The sequence below is a fragment of the Physeter macrocephalus genome, chromosome 3, assembly GCF_002837175.3.
Source record: "Physeter macrocephalus isolate SW-GA chromosome 3, ASM283717v5, whole genome shotgun sequence".
NCBI classification, from domain to species: Eukaryota; Metazoa; Chordata; class Mammalia; order Artiodactyla; family Physeteridae; genus Physeter; species Physeter macrocephalus.
The window spans coordinates 28087044-28104581 of NC_041216.1; the positions used below are offsets into that span (position 1 = coordinate 28087044).

The window sequence follows — 17538 nt, forward strand, 5'->3', positions numbered from 1 at the left end:
TGCAAAGAGGACCAGAGTGTATGAGCCCTTTAGCCATTATGAAGAGCAATTCTAGGTTTACAGCTTTCTTAAAACCATACCCCTGTTGTTTTTCATTGCTCATGTGTATGTTTAAAAATAATTACTGTACTCTGTAGAATGAAATGAAAGTATTGCCTCTGCCAAATGATTGCTGTGCTTTGAAATGACTCTGCATACACTGTGTCGTATACGGGCAGCTTAAACGACTTTAATTACATGTCGTTAGGTTTCCTTTTCCACCCTGGATGTGTGTGAAGGAAATCAGTCTGCAGCAGCTGCCGCGTTCTCTGTACGGCTGAGTTGGAAAAGCTTTTGGCGTATAATCGATCCATTTCTGGAAGGAATGACTTCGGGCTGATGGTATGTGGTTTGGGAGCCTTCGCTTTGCCCGGTGGTCCTGGGTGCCTCGTGCTCCTTGGCAGGAAGGGGTGGGGAGATGCCGGCTCTGGACGCCTGCTTCTCTCCTAACCCTTCCCCTCGGGTGTGTTTCAGGCTCTCGGGCCTCGCGAGGTTCACCTCAGTGGCCAGGCACCCAGGGTCCTCTCAGGAGGAGGCGGGAAACAAGTCATCTTAACCTTGTGCGTTGCCTGTGGCCCAGCTCTGAGACCTCAGAGCCGCCGGCTGCCAATGTGGACCGGCCCGGCTCGTAGGCGGGTGCTGGCTCCTTGGTCTGTGCCGCTGGGCTGGGCCCTGGCCCTCCCTCCGTGCTCAGCACTCGCGGACGGTGCAGAGGGTCATATGGGCCAGTGCACGTGATGGACACCCCAGAACAGACCTGTGCCTGGCCCAGGCCGGTCTGCCTTCTGCCCCGTTCCCCCATCTGTCGCGCGCTTGCTGAATCTCTCTCTGTGACTCTCGGTCACCTCAGCCTCTGTGATGGGCGTGCTGTCGGGGACATTTGGACACGTTCTGACACGACAGTTTGCTTTTCTCATTTGTGCTCGCCAGGGACCCCAACGTGGCTGCCCCCATCCAGGGTCTGGCCCTCGGGCCCAGCTCTGTCTCGGGAGGTGGCCTCAGGGCCAGGGGACCTCCCCCCACCCCACGGGTTCCCTGTCACCTCTGCAGTGTGTCTCTGGGCCTTGGGCTGCGGTGACCAGAGTTAGCATGGAGGGGGCTCAGTGGGTGACGGGGGGCCCCGGCAGGAGGAATTGGGTCTCACTGAAGATCTAAAGGAAGATCAACCTCGTGAAATAACCTGAAGTTTTACCTGCCGCGAAGGGATTTCTGAGTTGGTCTGAGGACAGAGGCCGAGGGGATTCCTCCTGGGGCCGCCTGAACAAATTGCCACAAACTACTTGGCTTAAGACAACAGACATTTATTCTCTCTCAGTCAGTTCTGGATCCAGAATCTGCTGGGCCAAAATCGAGGCGTCGGCAGGGCCTTGTTCCTTCTGGAGGCTCGGGGGAGGATCCTTCCTGCCTCTTCTAGGTTTTGTCCCTGGGCTGTTAAAACGAAGTGTGGGAAGTGGATGTTTGTGTAACTGACAGCTGCCTTACACGGAAGAGTGCTGTGCAGACTGAGAATGAGAAAATCAAAAGGTGTGTGAAACCGGAAGCTGGGGATCAGTCACCGCATTTGAAAGGTTAAGCCAGAAGGGGTTGCACAAATAGCATGAAAATGGGGGCACGTTTTTTATTTTCATTTTGATCCTGTAATAAACTTACGCATTTTTGGGGGAGACGGCTGTTTGCAAACGTGGTCTAGGTAGTATTGAACCCTTATAGTTTTTTTAGTGGCCAGTTTTGCTAATACATTTCTAATTTATTTTTAAAAAGCAATAGACTTATATCAACTTTTCCCTGATACACTGTAGTTGTTCAGTACCGTTTTATCCTGTCAATGGCTGACGGGCTGGGAAGGGCAGACCGCCGTCTTTGTATTTGACAGACATTGAAAGTTATGGCACAGAATCAGACTCTTAGGATTCTTAACTTGGCTGATTCTTTGCTTGTACTTCCAGGATGTGGGTTGTTTTTTTTTTCTCATTGAGTTGACAGGGACCCAAATCCTTGCTCATGTGGTGGTATGAAGTATCCCACCCATGGTCTGAAGTTTGGCTCCAGTAAAGGATCAGAATAAGCTGAAGTGGGTGGTGTGAGGTCCAGGTACGAGGGGGCCTCGGGAAAGAGATTAATTCACAACCAGACACTGATTCTGGATGTTCCCCCACATGGGTATAAAGGATATAACGGGATGGGATATCATCTGGAACAGTCTGGGAAGACTGACTTGGGTGAAATGCACGCTTCCTGTTCTGTATTGGGGTCCCCTCGTGCACACGCTCTGCTGTGGTTTGAGCCAGTTGGCCATCAAGCCGCCTGTGCTGGATTCCAGCCAGAGTCCTTTTGTGTGTGTGTGTGTGAGACGATCTGCCCTTTACCTGAGTGCAGTCAAGTCCTGGCTGTGACGGTGGCACACAGCTCACCCGTGTCCAGCCACATGAGCAGCGTCCGTGGGGAGCCCGGGGCACACCGCTGGAGCCTTCCCTGCCTCCGTGGCCCCAGACACAGCTCGGGTCAGAGGGTCCCCGTTGGCACTGCCTTTCCTTTGGGACCATGCTCTGCACCATCACAGGCAGGCTTGGGCTTCCATTCCTTCCGGGAGTCCGAGGCCCCCTCCTTGCAGGCTGTCCGCCTCCCTGTGACCACGGCCTGAGTTTGGGGGCGGCTGGGTTAGTGCGCGCAGCCGGTGGTCAAGAGGCACGGAGGGCCGTTGGCTCCCTCGGCTGCCCGGCTACACTGAGGAGCCACGCGGGCCTTTGCGCTCGTCCTCCCAGGAAGGGAGATGCTGTGGCCACGTTGCATTTTACACCTGCCGCCTTTGGGGGGCTTCTCCGCAGCATTACCACCGGGGCTGGGAATTGCGGGGCAGAGGCGGGCGTGGCTGCTGCCCCGAGTCCCGGCTGTCAGTCTGACTGCGGTTAGTGCCGCTGGGCTCTTGGGGTGGAAAGCTCTGTTCCTGGGCTCCAGTCTCACCTGGTGTCACCAAGCGCCCCGTGTCCTCTGGCGGCGAAATGGCCTTCCTGGGGGAGCCGATGTGCCAGGGAACCTGCAGAATCTGCCATTCAGGGCCTGGGGCAGAGCCGTTGTCTCTGAAGCTGCCATAATGGGGTGGATCATGAGTCTTGTTGCCCAGCCGAGCAGGAATTTCAGGACCCGACCACGGCCCGCTCCGAGTTCCGCTTTATTCTTGCTGCTTTTTTTTGGGGACCATTTCTAAAGTCTTTATTGAATTTTGCTACAATATTGCTTCTGTTTTATGTTTTGGTTTTTGGGCCATGAGCCATGTGGGATCGAACCAGGGATCGAACCTGCACCCCCTGCATTGGAAGGTGAAGTCTTAACCACATGACCTCCAGGGAAGTCCCTCTTGCTGCTTTTTGAATAAGCGGACGAAAGTGGTTTATTTAAAACACTACTGAGTCAAGCCCTGAAGCCATATTTGTGAAAACGGCTTTGTTGGAACGTGGAGGCTAATTCTGGGGTGTCCTAGGGTCCTCTTCCCTTGCATCTGGCCAATGATAGAGACGGTGAAAGAAGGAACAGCATGTAACATTCAGCCTGACTGATTTCCTAATTACACATAAGTTACATAGATAGAACATACCATTAGGAGCTGAAACTTTGGGGGAGAAACTGTGTGCTAATAACCCTAAATTGAATAGCCACGTGTATTCTTTTTTTTTAAATTGATTTTTATTGGAGTAGAGTTGCTTTACAATGTTGTGTTAGTTTCTGCTGTACAGCAAAGTGAATCAGCTATATGTATACATATATCCCTTCTTTTTTGGATTTCCTTCCCATTTAGGTCACCACAGAGCAATGAGTAGAGTTCCCTGTGCTATATATTAGGTTCTCATTAGTTATCTATTTTATTTTTTTATTATTATTTTTTTCATTTTATTTATTTATTTATTTTTGGCTGCATTGGGTCTTTATTGCTGCGCGTGGGCTTTCTCTAGTTGCGGCGAGCGGGGGCTACTCTTCGTTGCAGAGCGCGGGCTCTAGGCACGCGGGCTTCAGTAGTTGCGGCACGCGGGCTCAGTAGTTGTGGCCCACGGGCTCTAGAGTGCAGGCTCAGTAGTTGCGGCACATGGGCTTTAGTTGCTCCGCGGCATGTGAGATCTTCCTGGACCAGGGCTCGAACCTGTGTCCCCTGCTTTGGCAGGCGGATTCTTAACCACTGTGCCGCCAGGGAAGTCCCTTAGTTATCTATTTTATACATAGTAGTGTGTATATGTCGATCCCAATCTCCCAATATCCACGTGTTTTCTTCATCATTTTACAAAGTGTCTCATCGCTAACACAAAGTGCCATTCCTGGTGTTTTATTCATGGATTTGGGTAGATGTTGGTAAGTCACAGAGTGTTTGAAAACCTGAAGGAAGATCGTACCGGAAGAAGAGGAGTCATAAAGATGGTGTTGGTCTTCAAGACGGTCCTGGTTAGGGGGGTGGGGTCCCAGAACTGGAGGCTGGCTTCCCTGCTCTCTGTGAGCCACTGATGTGATGCCATGTCCTCCTCCTGTGGCGGTTCTTTCTTTTGTGATGACCCCCTGCCTTGCTACACTGCTCTCTAGTGAAATTTTACCGGGAAAGCACTGTTGATTTCCCCCACCCAAGTGGGCTTGGTAATGACTCATGACCAATGTGCTTTGTTTCCATTCCAGGCAGCTTCGGTCACCTCCTTGTCGAACCTGGCGTGTATGCACATGGTGCGCTGGGCTGTCTGGAACCCCGTGCTGGAAGCCAGCTCCGGGCGGGTGATGTTACCTCTACAGGGTGGGATCCAGCCCAACCCCTCGCGCTGTCTGGTCTATAAGGTACCCCCAGCCAGCATGAGCTCCGAAGAGGTAAGTTGTTAGAGGCTCCGTAAGTATGATTATTTTCTACGAGCTTCTAGCAAGTTCATGCATTTTCAAAATCAGAAGCTGACAAATGTGTTTGCTGATGTTTCATGAGCACTGTTTTTTCACGTCATGGCTGTGCCCTTAAAAAATAAGTGTGGTTTCTGAGTCATAGTTGGCTGTGAACTCACTGAGGCCGGTTTTATCTGGGGTCTTTAGTTTTTTTCTTTTAATTTATTTATTTTCTGGGGTCTGATAATGTCCCCGGTCATGTATCGGTCTCTCAAGGTGACCTGCGGGGCCTGTGACTCTTATTTGTATACATGGTGCCATTAGATCCACTTCTGTGCTTTTTAAAAAGCCCTCTTTTTTTTTTAAAAATTTATTTTTTATTGAAGTATAGTTGAATTACAATGTTGTGTTAATTACTGCTGTACAGCAAAGTGACCCAGTTAACATATATATACGTACATTTTTTCATATCCTTTCCCATTATGGTTTATCACAGGATATAGAATATCGTTCCCTGTGCTATACAGTAGGACCTTGTTGTTTATCCATTCTAAATACACCAGTTTGCATCTGCTAATCCCAAACTCCCCCCCCAACCCCCTCCCCCTTGGCAACCACCAGTCTATTTTCTATGTCCCTGTTTCTGTTTCTGTTTCATAGATAGGTTCATTTGCATCATATTTTGGATTCCACATATAAGTGATATCGTACGGTATTTGTCTTTCTCTTTCTGACTTACTTCGCTTAGTATGATAATCTCTAGGTCCATCCATGTTACTGTAAAAGGCATTATTTTGTTCTTTTCTATGGCTGAGTAGTATTCCATTGTATATATGTACCACATCTTCTTTATCCATTCATCTGTCCATGGACAGTTTGCTTCCATGTCCTGGCTATTGTGAATAGTGCTGCTGTGAACATTGGGATGGATGTGTCTTTTTGAATTAGAGTTTTCTCCAGATATATGCCCAGGAGTGGTATTGCTGGATCATGTGGTAATTTTATTTTTAGTTTTCTGAGGAACCTCTCTACTGTTTTCCACAGTGGCTGTACCAACTTACATTCCCACCAACAGTGTAGGAGGGTTCCCTTAATAAAAAGGCCCTCTTGAAACGTTTGGTGCACTGGGGGCCGTGTCTCGTGTGCACAAGGCTGGGATGGGAGCCGGGCGGGGGGCACTGCCCTGGCTGGTCTTTGTGGCTTGTCACTCACACCCACTGGACCTCAGCTCCCTCCAGCTCTGTCTGGAGGGGAGGGACCACAGCAGGACTTAAACAAAAATCCATTTTGAAATGAAGCTTTCTCTGATCCCCGGTATAGAAAGCAAATAAAAGTGGGGCAGGGCCAGTGGAAGCGTGTGTGGGGCGGTCTTATCCCCTGGCCTCCACTGGCCCGTTGGCAGCCTTGCGGGGTGGGGGGCAGAGACCTGGGGGCCACAGACACCGTGTGACACCACTGCTCTGGCTGATGTCCCAAGTCCTTCCTGACATATACCCATCCTGTCTCAGCAGCTCAAACAGGAGGCTTTTAGGACCCAACTGTCTAATTTTTCTTAGGTAAAGGACCAGACCTGTTATATCAGTATGTCATCCGTGTGCTGAGTCTAGTGACAAACATTGTTTTCCGTGTTATTATTTATGGTTTGGATTATGCTTTGGGAACCTGAATAAGGGAGCAGCTGATTGTGCAGCTTTTCTTATTATAAGCAATGACCCTCATCATGGGGCCACATTGTGCTGCATTCCCACACGGTCTGGTTTGAGCCCTTATCATAAAATTGCCATTAGAATTCCTGAAGCCATTGCCATTTTCTCATTCTCTCTCTCTCTCTCTCTCTCTCTCTCTCTCTCTCTGTGTATGTATGTATGTAAATAAACCCTTATTCTGTTTAACTTTAGCCTTCTCATGCCACTACATTTCCTTCGCTTTTTAAGTGTGTAAACTGTATTGGAGCATAAGTGTTGTGAAGGTTTGACTGTCTGAAGGACACAAATATATTAAATACCATCATTTTTCATGAGGAATATCACTTCTACTCTGGGTTTCTCAGCCTCAGCACTATTAGCGTTTGGGGCCGGGTAATTCTTTGCCGTGGGTGTGTCCCGGGCACTGGAAGGTGTCGAGCAGCATCCCTGGCCTCTTCCCACTAGATGCCAGTAGCATCCCCCCAGTTATGACAGCCTGAATGTCTGCAGACATAGCTGAATGTGTTCTTCTGGGGGCAGAATCGCCCCCAGTTGAGGACCACTGCTCTAAACAGATATAATTAGCTAAAATAATAAACTACCACTGGTCACAAGCTTGATCCACTCTCCTCCCTAAAAGTGCTGCTCCGCTTCTTCCTGTATTTCTCATCTCATGTAGCAGTGCCAGCATCTACCCAGTCAGAGGGGTGGAAACCTAGGTAAGCCTGGTCTCTGCCTGTGCACCCGTCCGATCTTTATCTTATCTGTTCATGCAGTGACTTTTTATTGAACACCTGTATCTGCTCCGGGAAAAATATCTCTAATCCCATGGAACTTGCCTTTGAGTAGGAGTGGCAGATGTTAAAGAGAAAAAATGCATGCTATAAACATCCTATAATTTTTTACTAAGTAAATTTTGCGGTTTCTGTTATTGTGATTATTTACTGTGAAGGTAAGTAGTGTATTATGATTATGTTTTCCCTCTTAAACAACTCCTGTATTCTTTCCTTGGGCAAATAATTGTCTTTAAAAAAATTAGTATCTCCAGAGGCAGCCGCTTTCAACTCTTAGCTGTGACATATGGTATTTACTTTGTTTTCTTTTTTCTTTTTCTTTTTATTTTTCGGCGGTACGTGGGCCTCTCACCGCTGTGGCCTCTCCCGCCATGGAGCACAGGCTCCGGACGCGCAGGCCCAGCGGCCATGGCCCACGGGCCCAGCCGCTCCGCGGCACGTGGGATCCCCCCGGACCGGGGCACGAACCCGTGTCCCCTGCATCGGCAGGCAGACTCTCAACCACTGCGCCACCAGGGAAGCCCTTGTTTTCTAAATATTATGCTTCTACTGTTATTTCTTAGTATATCAATTTTAGAAATTGTATATTGTCTTACAGTAATGATAGATGGGATCTTTAGCTCTTTTATACACTCCTGCACTTAAAAAACAACCCCACTGTGTCCCCCCACTGCTTGGCCTTGCATTCAGGTACTGTTGCCAGAGGTGTGCAGCACGGTGGGGTCTGGCCAGAGGATTGGAAGGGGAGCCCCAGGAAACTGGAGAGAACTAGGGGGATCTGGAGAGGGAGGAGCTTGGAAAGTACCCCATAAAGTTGTTTCAGAAATGCTGAGCTAACCCCCAGCTTCATGTGCCTGAATCTGGCCCTAAACAGCATATCGCAGACTTTGAGAACTGGACTGTGGATGGAGTTGCCCACTGGGTGGACCACATGCAGGAGAGGCCTGAATATCACTGCACAGGCATTGAAAATGGAACTGGTGTTGAAACCACCACCCACAGGAGGCTGGTTGGAAACTGGGGCTTGAACCCAGCTGGGTGGATTCCTGACTAAACAAAAATATCAACGTTCTCCATAGGATTTAAACGAGACTCAGAATCTTATAATGTGATATTCAGAATGTCCCTGATACAATCTAAACTTAATTGACAAAGAACCAGGAAAATCTCAACTCGTAAGGGAAAGACATTCAACAGACAGCAATACTGAGGTGACACAAATGTTGGAATTATCAGACAGAGCCTTTAAAGCAGGCATTATAAAAATGCTCCAGTAAATCGGAGCAAACACTTCTGAAACAAAGGGAAAGATAGAAAGTCTCAGCAAAGAGATGGAAGATAAAGAAGAAGCAAATGGAAATTTTAGAACTGAAAAATAAAATTGCCAAAATAAAGTATTCGCTAGGTGGACTCAATAGCAGAATGGAGATGACAGAAGAAACAGTCAGTGAACTTGAAGGTAAATCAATAGAATTTATCCAGTCTGAACCACAGAGAGAAAAGTGATTGGAAGACAGTGGACAAAGCCTCAGGGACATGTGGGGCAGGACCACAAAGGCTAACACCTGTGTCATCAGAGTCCCAGTAGAAGAGAAAGGGTTCTGTGCAGAAAAAACATTTGAAGACCCAGTGGCTGAAAACTCCTCTAATTTGGCAAAAGACTTAAACTTACAGATTGAAGAGGTTCAGTGAACCCAGAGATAAATGCAAAGAAATCCACAACCAGACACATCATAATCAAACTGCTAAAAAATAAAGACAAAGTCTTGAAAACAGCCATAGAAAAATGATGCATTACTTACACAGAGACAATAATTTGAATATCTGTGGGTTCCTTAGCATAAATCATGGGGGCTGGAAGGAAATGGAGCAACATGTTAAAAGCAGTAACAGAAAGACCCCAGAACTCAGAATTCTATTCCAGCAAAAGTCCTGCAGGGATGAAGGTGAAATAAAGACATTCTCAGATGAACTAAAACTAAGAGAATTCATTGGCAGGAGACATGCTCTAAGAGAATTGCTAAAGGAATTTCTTCAGACAGAAGAGAAATGATACCAGATGTAAACTTGGTATATCAGGAATGGAGGAAGAGCATCAAAAATGATAGCTATAATATAGTAGTCTCCTCCTTTAAAATATGTTTGATGGTTGAAGCAAAAAGTATAGCAGTGTCTGATGGGATTTTTAAGGTATGTAGGTATAATAGTAAGACAGCTATAATACAAAGGGGGTGGGTAAAGAGACCTGTAGGGTGATAAGCTTTCTACATTCCACTTGCGGTAATAAAATATAGATTTTGAGTAGATTGTGAAAAGTTAAATATTTACATTGTAAACCCTAGAGCAGTCACTAAAAATAAGATACAAAGAGACAGTGAGAAACCTAATAGATAGATAAAATGGAATAATTCAAAATAAGGCAAGAAAGGGGAAACAGGAATGAAAAACAGAGGGAACAAATCATAATAAAATGATAGTTCTGAATCCAGACACACCAATAATTACATGACATATAAATAGTCTGAACACACCAACTTCAAGACAGAAGTTGTCAGGTGGCATAAAAACTCAAGGTCCAACTGTATGCTGTTTACCAGGAGCTCACTTCAAATACAGTGATGTAGTAGGTCAAAAGTAAGAGGATGGAAAACCATTCTGTGCAAACACTATTCAAAAGATAACTGGAGTAGCTATATTAATACCAGACAAAGTAGGCTTTGGAGCAAAAGAAATTGCTAGAAATTAAGAGGGATATTACATATGATAAAAGAGTCAATTCACCCAGAAGACATACAATACTAAAAGTGTATGCATCTAACATAGAGCTTCAAAATGCAAAAAACTAATAGCGCAGAAAGAAGAAATAGACAAATTAACAGTTGGAGATTTCAACACTCCTCTTGGAGTAAACTTTAAACATGTAGATAGAAAATCACCAACATATAGAACTGAACAATATCATTAAGCATCTGGATCTAAATGACCTTTATGGAACGCTCCACCCAACAACAGCAGGATACACATTCTTTTCAAGTGCACATGGAACATTCACCAAGGTAGACCATATCCTGGATCATAAAACAAGCTTTAATTTTAAAAGAACTGAAATTACACAAGGTATATTCTGTGATCATAATGGAATTAAACTAGAAACCAGTAACAAAGATAACATAAAAAATTAGAAAGGGCTTCCCTGGTGGCGCAATGGTTGAGAGTCTGCCTGCCGATGCAGGGGATGCGAGTTTGTGCCCCGGTCTGGGAGGATCCCACATGCCGTGGAGCAGCTGGGCCTGTGAGCCACGGCCGCTGAGCCTGCGCGTCCGGAGCCTGTGCTCCGCAATGGGAGAGGCCACAACAGTGAGAGGCCCGCGTACTGCAAAAAAAAAAAAAAAAAAAAAAAAAAAAAAAAAAAAATTAGAAAGACTTGGAAATTCATACACTTCTAAATAATCCATAAGTCAGAGAGGAAGCCTCAAGAAAATATAGAAGATATTTTGAACTGAACAAAAATGAAAATACAACATATCAGAATTTGTCGGGTGCAGCTAAAGTGTGCTTACATGGAGATTTATAGCGTTAAGTGCTTATATAACAACAGAAAAAAGTCTCAAATCAATAATCTAATCTTCCACTTTTAGAAACTAGAAAAAGAAGAAGAAAATAAACCTAAAGCAAGGCAGAAGAAAGTCAATAATAAAGATAAGAGCAGAAACTAATAAAACTGAAAACAGAAAAACAATAGAGGAAAAACTAGAGAAAGCCAGTGAAATAAAAAACTGATTCTTTGAAAAGCTCAATAAAATTGACAAACCTTTAACAAGACTGAAAGAGCAAAGAAAAGAGAGGACACACATTACTAATAATAGGAATGAAAGAAGGGATACCACTATAGACCACACAGGTATGAAAAGGATATTAGGGGAATACTATGAACAACTCTATGCCCATAAGCTTGAAAATTTAGATGAGATGGATCAGTTTGTCTTAAACAACAAACTATCAAAACTTACCCAAGATGAACTAGATAATCTGAGTAGTCCTATAACTTTATAGAAAATGCGTTCATGGTTAAAAAACTTTTGAAAAAGAACTATCCAGGCCTATTCACTGTAAATTGTCCTAAACATTTTTTCCTTTAAGGAAAAATAACACGGATTTTATACATTCTCTTCCAGAAAGTAGGATAGATAGGAGCAATTCCCAGTTCATGTAACAAGGCCTGCATTACTCTGATATCAAAACCAGAAAAAGGCAGTACAAGAAAAGAAAACTATGGATACATAAGCCTCATGAACTTAGATGCAAAATACTCAACAAAATATTAGCAAATTGGATCTAACAATATGGAAAAAGAATAATACACCATGACCAAGTTGGGGGTTATCTCAGGAATGCAAGGCTATTTTCTATTTGAAAGTCAAAAATATGTAATTCATCATAGTCACAGCCTAAAGAAGGAAAAATGTATGATCATAACAATTGATGCAGAAGAAGCATTTGACAAAATTCAACGTCCATTTATGACAAAAACTGAGCAAAAAGGAATAAAGACGAACTTCTTCAGCTTGATAAGAGTATCTACAAAACTCCTTTAGCTAGCATCACACTTAATGGTGAAAGATTGAATTCTTTTCCCTGTAGATCAGGAGCAAGTGAAGGATGCCCATACATAGTATTCAACATCTTATTCAACATCATACTGGAAGTTCTAGCCAGTGCAATAAAGCAAGAAAACAAAATTTAAAAACCATACAGATTGGAAAGGAAGGAACAAATCTTATTTGCAGACAACATGATTTTCTGTGTGGAAAATCTCAAGGGATTTACCGAAAGCTCCTAGAATAAACAAGTTTAGGGAGATTGCAGGATACAACAGGAGGTCAAGATAGAAAAGTCAATCACATGTCTTTACACTAACAACAGTTGGAAAGAAAAATCTAAAAAAACAGCATTATTTACAAAGGCTGAGTCAAAGAGGACCTAAATAAATGGAGAGACATCTTTATGGATTGGAAGACTGTTTCAACATAGTAAAGATATAAATTCTCCCCAGATTGACCTATAGGTCTAATGCAATTTTGATCAAAATCCCTACATGATTTTTTTGTATATATAGACAAGCTGATTCTAAAGTTTATACAGAAAAGCAAAGGAATTAGAAAGAGTCAAAACAATTTTGAAAAGAACGATAAAGCTGGAGGATTCATACTGCACAATTTCAAGACTTTCGTTAAAGCTACGGTAATCATGATAAAGTGCTGTTGGTAAAGGCATTGACACATAGATGAATGGAATGGAATAGAGTCCAGAAGCAAGTCACAGTTTAGCAGTTTCCTGTAAAATTAAATATACACATACCATATGACCCAGCAGTCCTACTCGTAGAGAAGTGAACCTTATGGGAATGAAAACTTATGTCACACAGAAATATGTATACCAGTGTTCCTAGCAGCTCTATTTATAACCATTCAAGCTGGAAACAGCCTGAATGTTCCTAAATGGGTGAATGGATAAGTACACTGGGGTGCATTGTACAAGAGAAAACTGCTCGGCAACAAAAAGGAACGGGCTGTGGGTACACACTATGGCCCGGGAGAGTCTCATCAGTATCTCAGGGAGTGAAAGAAGCCAGTCTCAAAGGTTGTATAGCATGTGATCCCATTTATATGACAGAAGAGAGGGGTAGATTGCGGGGTTGGGTGTTGGCGGGACGGTGTACAAGGAGGCAGTGAGGGAATGTTTTGGGTAGTGGGGCTGTTCTGTACCCTGGCTGTGGTGGTGGTTACATGTGTTAAAACTCAAAGAACTGTACACCAAAAGGGAAACAGTCAACATAACATAGGTTAATTAAAAAACGCATTTGAAACTGGAGCAGCAATGTTGTGATTTCTGCTTGGGTGAGGGTGTTCTTGTGATGGTGGTCTCCTGGGGTTCTGATTCTCATTGATCGTCTTAGGGCCGGGCGAATTGTTCCTGGTTGAGTTGTTCTAACCGAAGGGTGCTGATGAAGGGAGCGTGGCCGTCACCGCTCTTGTTGTGGTCGATTGTAGGTGAAGCAGGTGGAGTCGGGGACAGTCCAGTTCCAGTACTCAGTGAGTCCTGAAGGACACCCGGACACGCCCATGGAGCACACCATTCGCCCCAAGGCAGAGCAGCGGCCTTCCAGGAAGCCACCCACCTCCCCTTCAAGTAAGTGTGTGTAGAGAGCTGAGTCTTCCAGCTCATGGCACAGCTCCATCTGTGCCCAGTACAGCAACAGTTATCAGATACTTGCTGCAGATTGCTTTAATTTGCATCAGTTGGCTGAGTTTTTGCTGCACACAGAGGTGTAGAACTGGGCAGTGATGAAGCGTGGCCCAGCACTTTGTGCTTCAGCCACGAGTCAGCTCTGTTGCTTGCAGCTCCCTGACCGAGGGCCTGGGAAGGTCTGTTGGTGACCCTTAAAAGGACACATCATGTGGGTGCCCTGCAGATACAGGGCTCAAGAATCAGAGGCTGGCTGAAAGCCAAGGAGTGCCAGCTTTATTTTGCACTGTTAATGTAGCCATGAGTCTGTTGTTTTTAAAAAGTACTTTCTACTCCCTTGGAGCACAGTCTGAGAGTGGGGAGGCCGTGACCTCAGGGCGTGGCTTTAAGAAAGGGATCGAGGGCTGTCAGCAGAGTGATGCCCTTCCTGTGGGTGGTGGCGTCCCCACACGTGACCACGGCTGTCAGCTTTGCGTTGGCTGCACCACACCACCTTCTGCTGAGGCCAGTACCTTGTGTTCAGGGCCTCTTAGTTTATTCCCAAGGACAGGCAGCTAGTGTCCTGGTGGGGAATCCCACCTGTGGCGGGAAGAGGAGGAGTTTAGGAGGAGAGTTGAAAGAGCATTGAGCCCTTGGCTCTCGGCTTCTAGGGAATCTCGCTGGCTGAAAGAATGTTCTAGATCATGGGCAGTTAGGCTCTTAGAAAGTCAGAAAGGTAGGGAATGAACAAAAGTGTAAGCTGTAGAGGGGAGCTTAGTGTCCATCCATCCTCCATCCAGATGGATTTCCTCTGATGGACACTGCTGGGTGTCCATGGAGGGCTGGGCAGTGTCTCTTGGGCAGCAGGTCCTGGGTGCTGGTGCAAAGGCACCAGTGAGTCTGTCATTTGGGAGTGGTTTTTTATGAGTTGAGATTCTAGTTTTTGGAAACTGGTCTCGTTGAATTTACTGGTTTATTTTTAAAATATTTATTTGGTTGCGCTGGGTCTTAGTTGCGGCAGGCGGGCTCCTTAGTTGCGGCTCTCGGGCTCCTTAGTTGTGGCATGAGAACTCTTAGTTGCGGCATGCATGTGGGATCTAGTTCCCTGACCAGGGATCGATCCCAGGCCCCCTGCATTGGGAACACGGAGTCTTAACCAATGGACCACCAGGGAAGTCCCAGTCTTGCTGAATTTAATCTTACAGTTGGTGGAAGCAGCACACTTGTTTCTCTGGCCTAGAACTTGATGTACTGGCCTCCATCTTTGTGACCTTCCAGGATTTTCCGAGATATTTAAAAATATTCAGGTGCCAAAACTTAATAGTTGATTGCTTTGGGACAAAGCACATTATTAAGTATTTTCCTTCTTCCCTGAAAGGCAGTACATTTGATGGTTTTAATTGTTTTGTTCTTTCTAGGTTTGAATATTGTGCTTACCAGACTGTTCTCAGGATTGCTGTTTACCACCAGTGTGTACAGTAATAATCTCATCTTATATAAGTGTACTGGAATGTACAGCACCACTTATACTTGAGGAATTGCCAGAATATCTGCTAGAATCCCTTGCAGTGGTGGGTGGTAGGCATGTGTTTTCCATCAGAGTCAGTTTAGAGTAAATTTCCAATTTTATTTGATAAAGTTGAATGCATGGAAAAAGCATAGAATATATAATTAAAAATATTAAACAGAGTCAAATTTATTTCTAACCCATTTCCTTCTTTAAATCTACTATCTTCCCTTCTTTGACATATGTTCGTAGTTACATTCTAAAAATAAAACAAGTACCAACCTCTAAGAAATGTAAGTATGAAAGAAAGATAGTATCCTAGATTATAAAAATATCTATATTTTGTGATTAGATATAAATATGATTACTCTGGTTTTTGAGTAAGTAACTCAAAAGGACAGTAGTGAAATGTAATAAACCCAGTTTAAAGTAATAAATACAGTTTACCCTGGTCCTTAGAAATGTCTGCATAGATCATTTTCTTAGAGAAGAAACCCATACAGCTATCGTTAAGGGAAGAATATAATTACCTTTTCTGGAAAGGAAATTTCCCGTGTTGAATTTTGATGTAGTTGTGGCACTGGAAACAGCATCTAGTCTAATCTAATTGTCAGCCAGGACGGGATGACCCTGTTGGCTTCTCCGGCCTGACCTACTGTCAGTGTGGCTGTGGACTTTGGGTTTGCTCTCCCAGCTGCCCTGTCTGTTCTCATGAGGGCCTTAGAGGAGATTTAGAGCCTAGTCTGCCGCTGCCTCTGTTTCCCACAATTGTCCTTTAGCTGATTTTTTGCTTGGGGTTCACGGAACTTCTTGGATCTCTGGGTTTTCTAAATCACAGTTGGAACAATTTTGATCATTCCTTCTTCTGTCCTCCTCTCTCTTCTCCCTTGGGGCCCCCAATTACACATGTATCAGGCAGCGAACCTCACTTCTATTTGTGGTCTTTTCTCTCTGTGTCCCGTCCTAGATCATTCCTATTGCTGCACCTTCAGGTTCACTCACCTTTTCTTCTGCAGCGTCTGATCTGCCATGAATCCCACATCCAGTGTAGGTTTCATCACAGACACTGTAGTTTTCATCTCCAGAAGTTCTCTCAGGGTCTTTTTCTGTCCTCCATGTTCAGTGTTTCCTGTTGCTTCTTGAACATGGGAAATACCTGTACAACCACTGACAAACGTATGCTTTAGTCTTCCTCTCCAAAGAAGGCAGAGGTAGGTAGACCTCTTAGACCTGCCCAGCAGTTAATGTTCCAGTATTTTATCCTATTTGAAATGACCCAGATAGTGACCCAGATAGTGAGTGAATTCTCATTTTAACTTGGTTTAGTTTCAAGTTACCAAAATCTGGAGATAATGTTACAAAGTTTGTCCCTACTTTAATATCTTTGTTTGCCAATTCTAATATCTTGGTCAGTTCTGAATTAGTTTTGATTGATTGATTTTTGTCCTAATTTGGGTTGTATTTTCCTGCTTCTTTATATTCATTATTTTTTTTTTACTGGATTCCAGGTATTGTGAGTTTTCTCCTTTTGGGAACTGAATATTTTTGTAGTTGATAAATACTCTCGAGCTTTGGAAACGGTTTGGTCATTTGGGGTCTTGCCCTTACGATTTGTTAGATGGGACCAGATCAGCATTTAGTTTAGGGCCAGTTATTCCTCACTAGGTGACAAGACCCCTCTTGTTACTCTGCCTGATGTCCCTGAATTATGAGGTTTACCAGTCTGTGAGAACGGCTTCTTTCTGGCCTCGGGTGAGCCCTGGGTACTGGTCCTGCTAATTTTTCAGGTGGTTCTTTGCCCATCCTTGGGTAGTTTCCTCATCAGTGATCTACTAAGTCCTAGAGGGACCCTCTAAGTGGCCGGAGTCCCTTCTCTGTGCACCCCTCCTGTCTGTGTTCAGCCCTGCAAGCTCCAGCTTCCTTGGTGTCCTTGGACTCTCAGCTTGGTCTTCAGTTCAGGGCCCCACTGTGCACTGTCTGGGTTCCCCTCCCTGCACTGCAGTCTGCAGAATCACTCAACACTGTGATGTGAGGACAATTGGAGGGGTTACTTCTTTTGTTTCCAGTTCCTCAGGATCCTTTCCTGCGTGAATTCCAGTGTCTTAAAGACTGTTGTTTTATACATTCTGTGAAAAAATTTTTGTTTCAGATGGGAGGGAAAATCTGGTCAGAAGCAGCAGAGGCTCTGCCTGCTGTTGGCTTTTTCTAGGCTACTGAAATCATCCACCCCAGGGCTGATCGTCCAGTGGTTTTGAAAGTTTTCCTGGCTGCTTCGTGCTGCGTGTGATTCACTAAACATGTCGTCGTTTCGTGACTTTGAGTCTTGGCTCATATGCCCTGAGTCTAGAAAGCATCTCCCTTGTGTACTGTGTTTATTTTCTTTTTTTTTTTTTTTTTTTTTTTTTTTTGCGGTACGCGGGCCTCTCACCGTTGTGGCCCCTCCCGT

At 44.8% G+C, this 17538-nt stretch overlaps 1 protein-coding gene across 4 annotated transcripts in view; it reads left to right on the forward strand.

Annotated features, from left to right (window-relative positions):
• Positions 1 to 17538, forward strand: part of NPHP4 (nephrocystin 4) — a 163049-nt gene that overhangs the window by 62799 nt on the left and 82712 nt on the right. For all 4 annotated transcript variants that reach the window (XR_008616963.1, XR_003679210.2, XM_024125612.3 and 1 more), the window contains exons 10-11: positions 4693 to 4875; positions 13411 to 13549. Coding sequence is in view for 2 of the 4 variants with exons in the window: in XM_024125612.3 (XP_023981380.1) it covers positions 4693 to 4875; positions 13411 to 13549 (322 nt within the window). In the remaining 2 variants the exon portion in view is untranslated. The remainder of the gene's footprint in view (positions 1 to 4692; positions 4876 to 13410; positions 13550 to 17538) is intronic.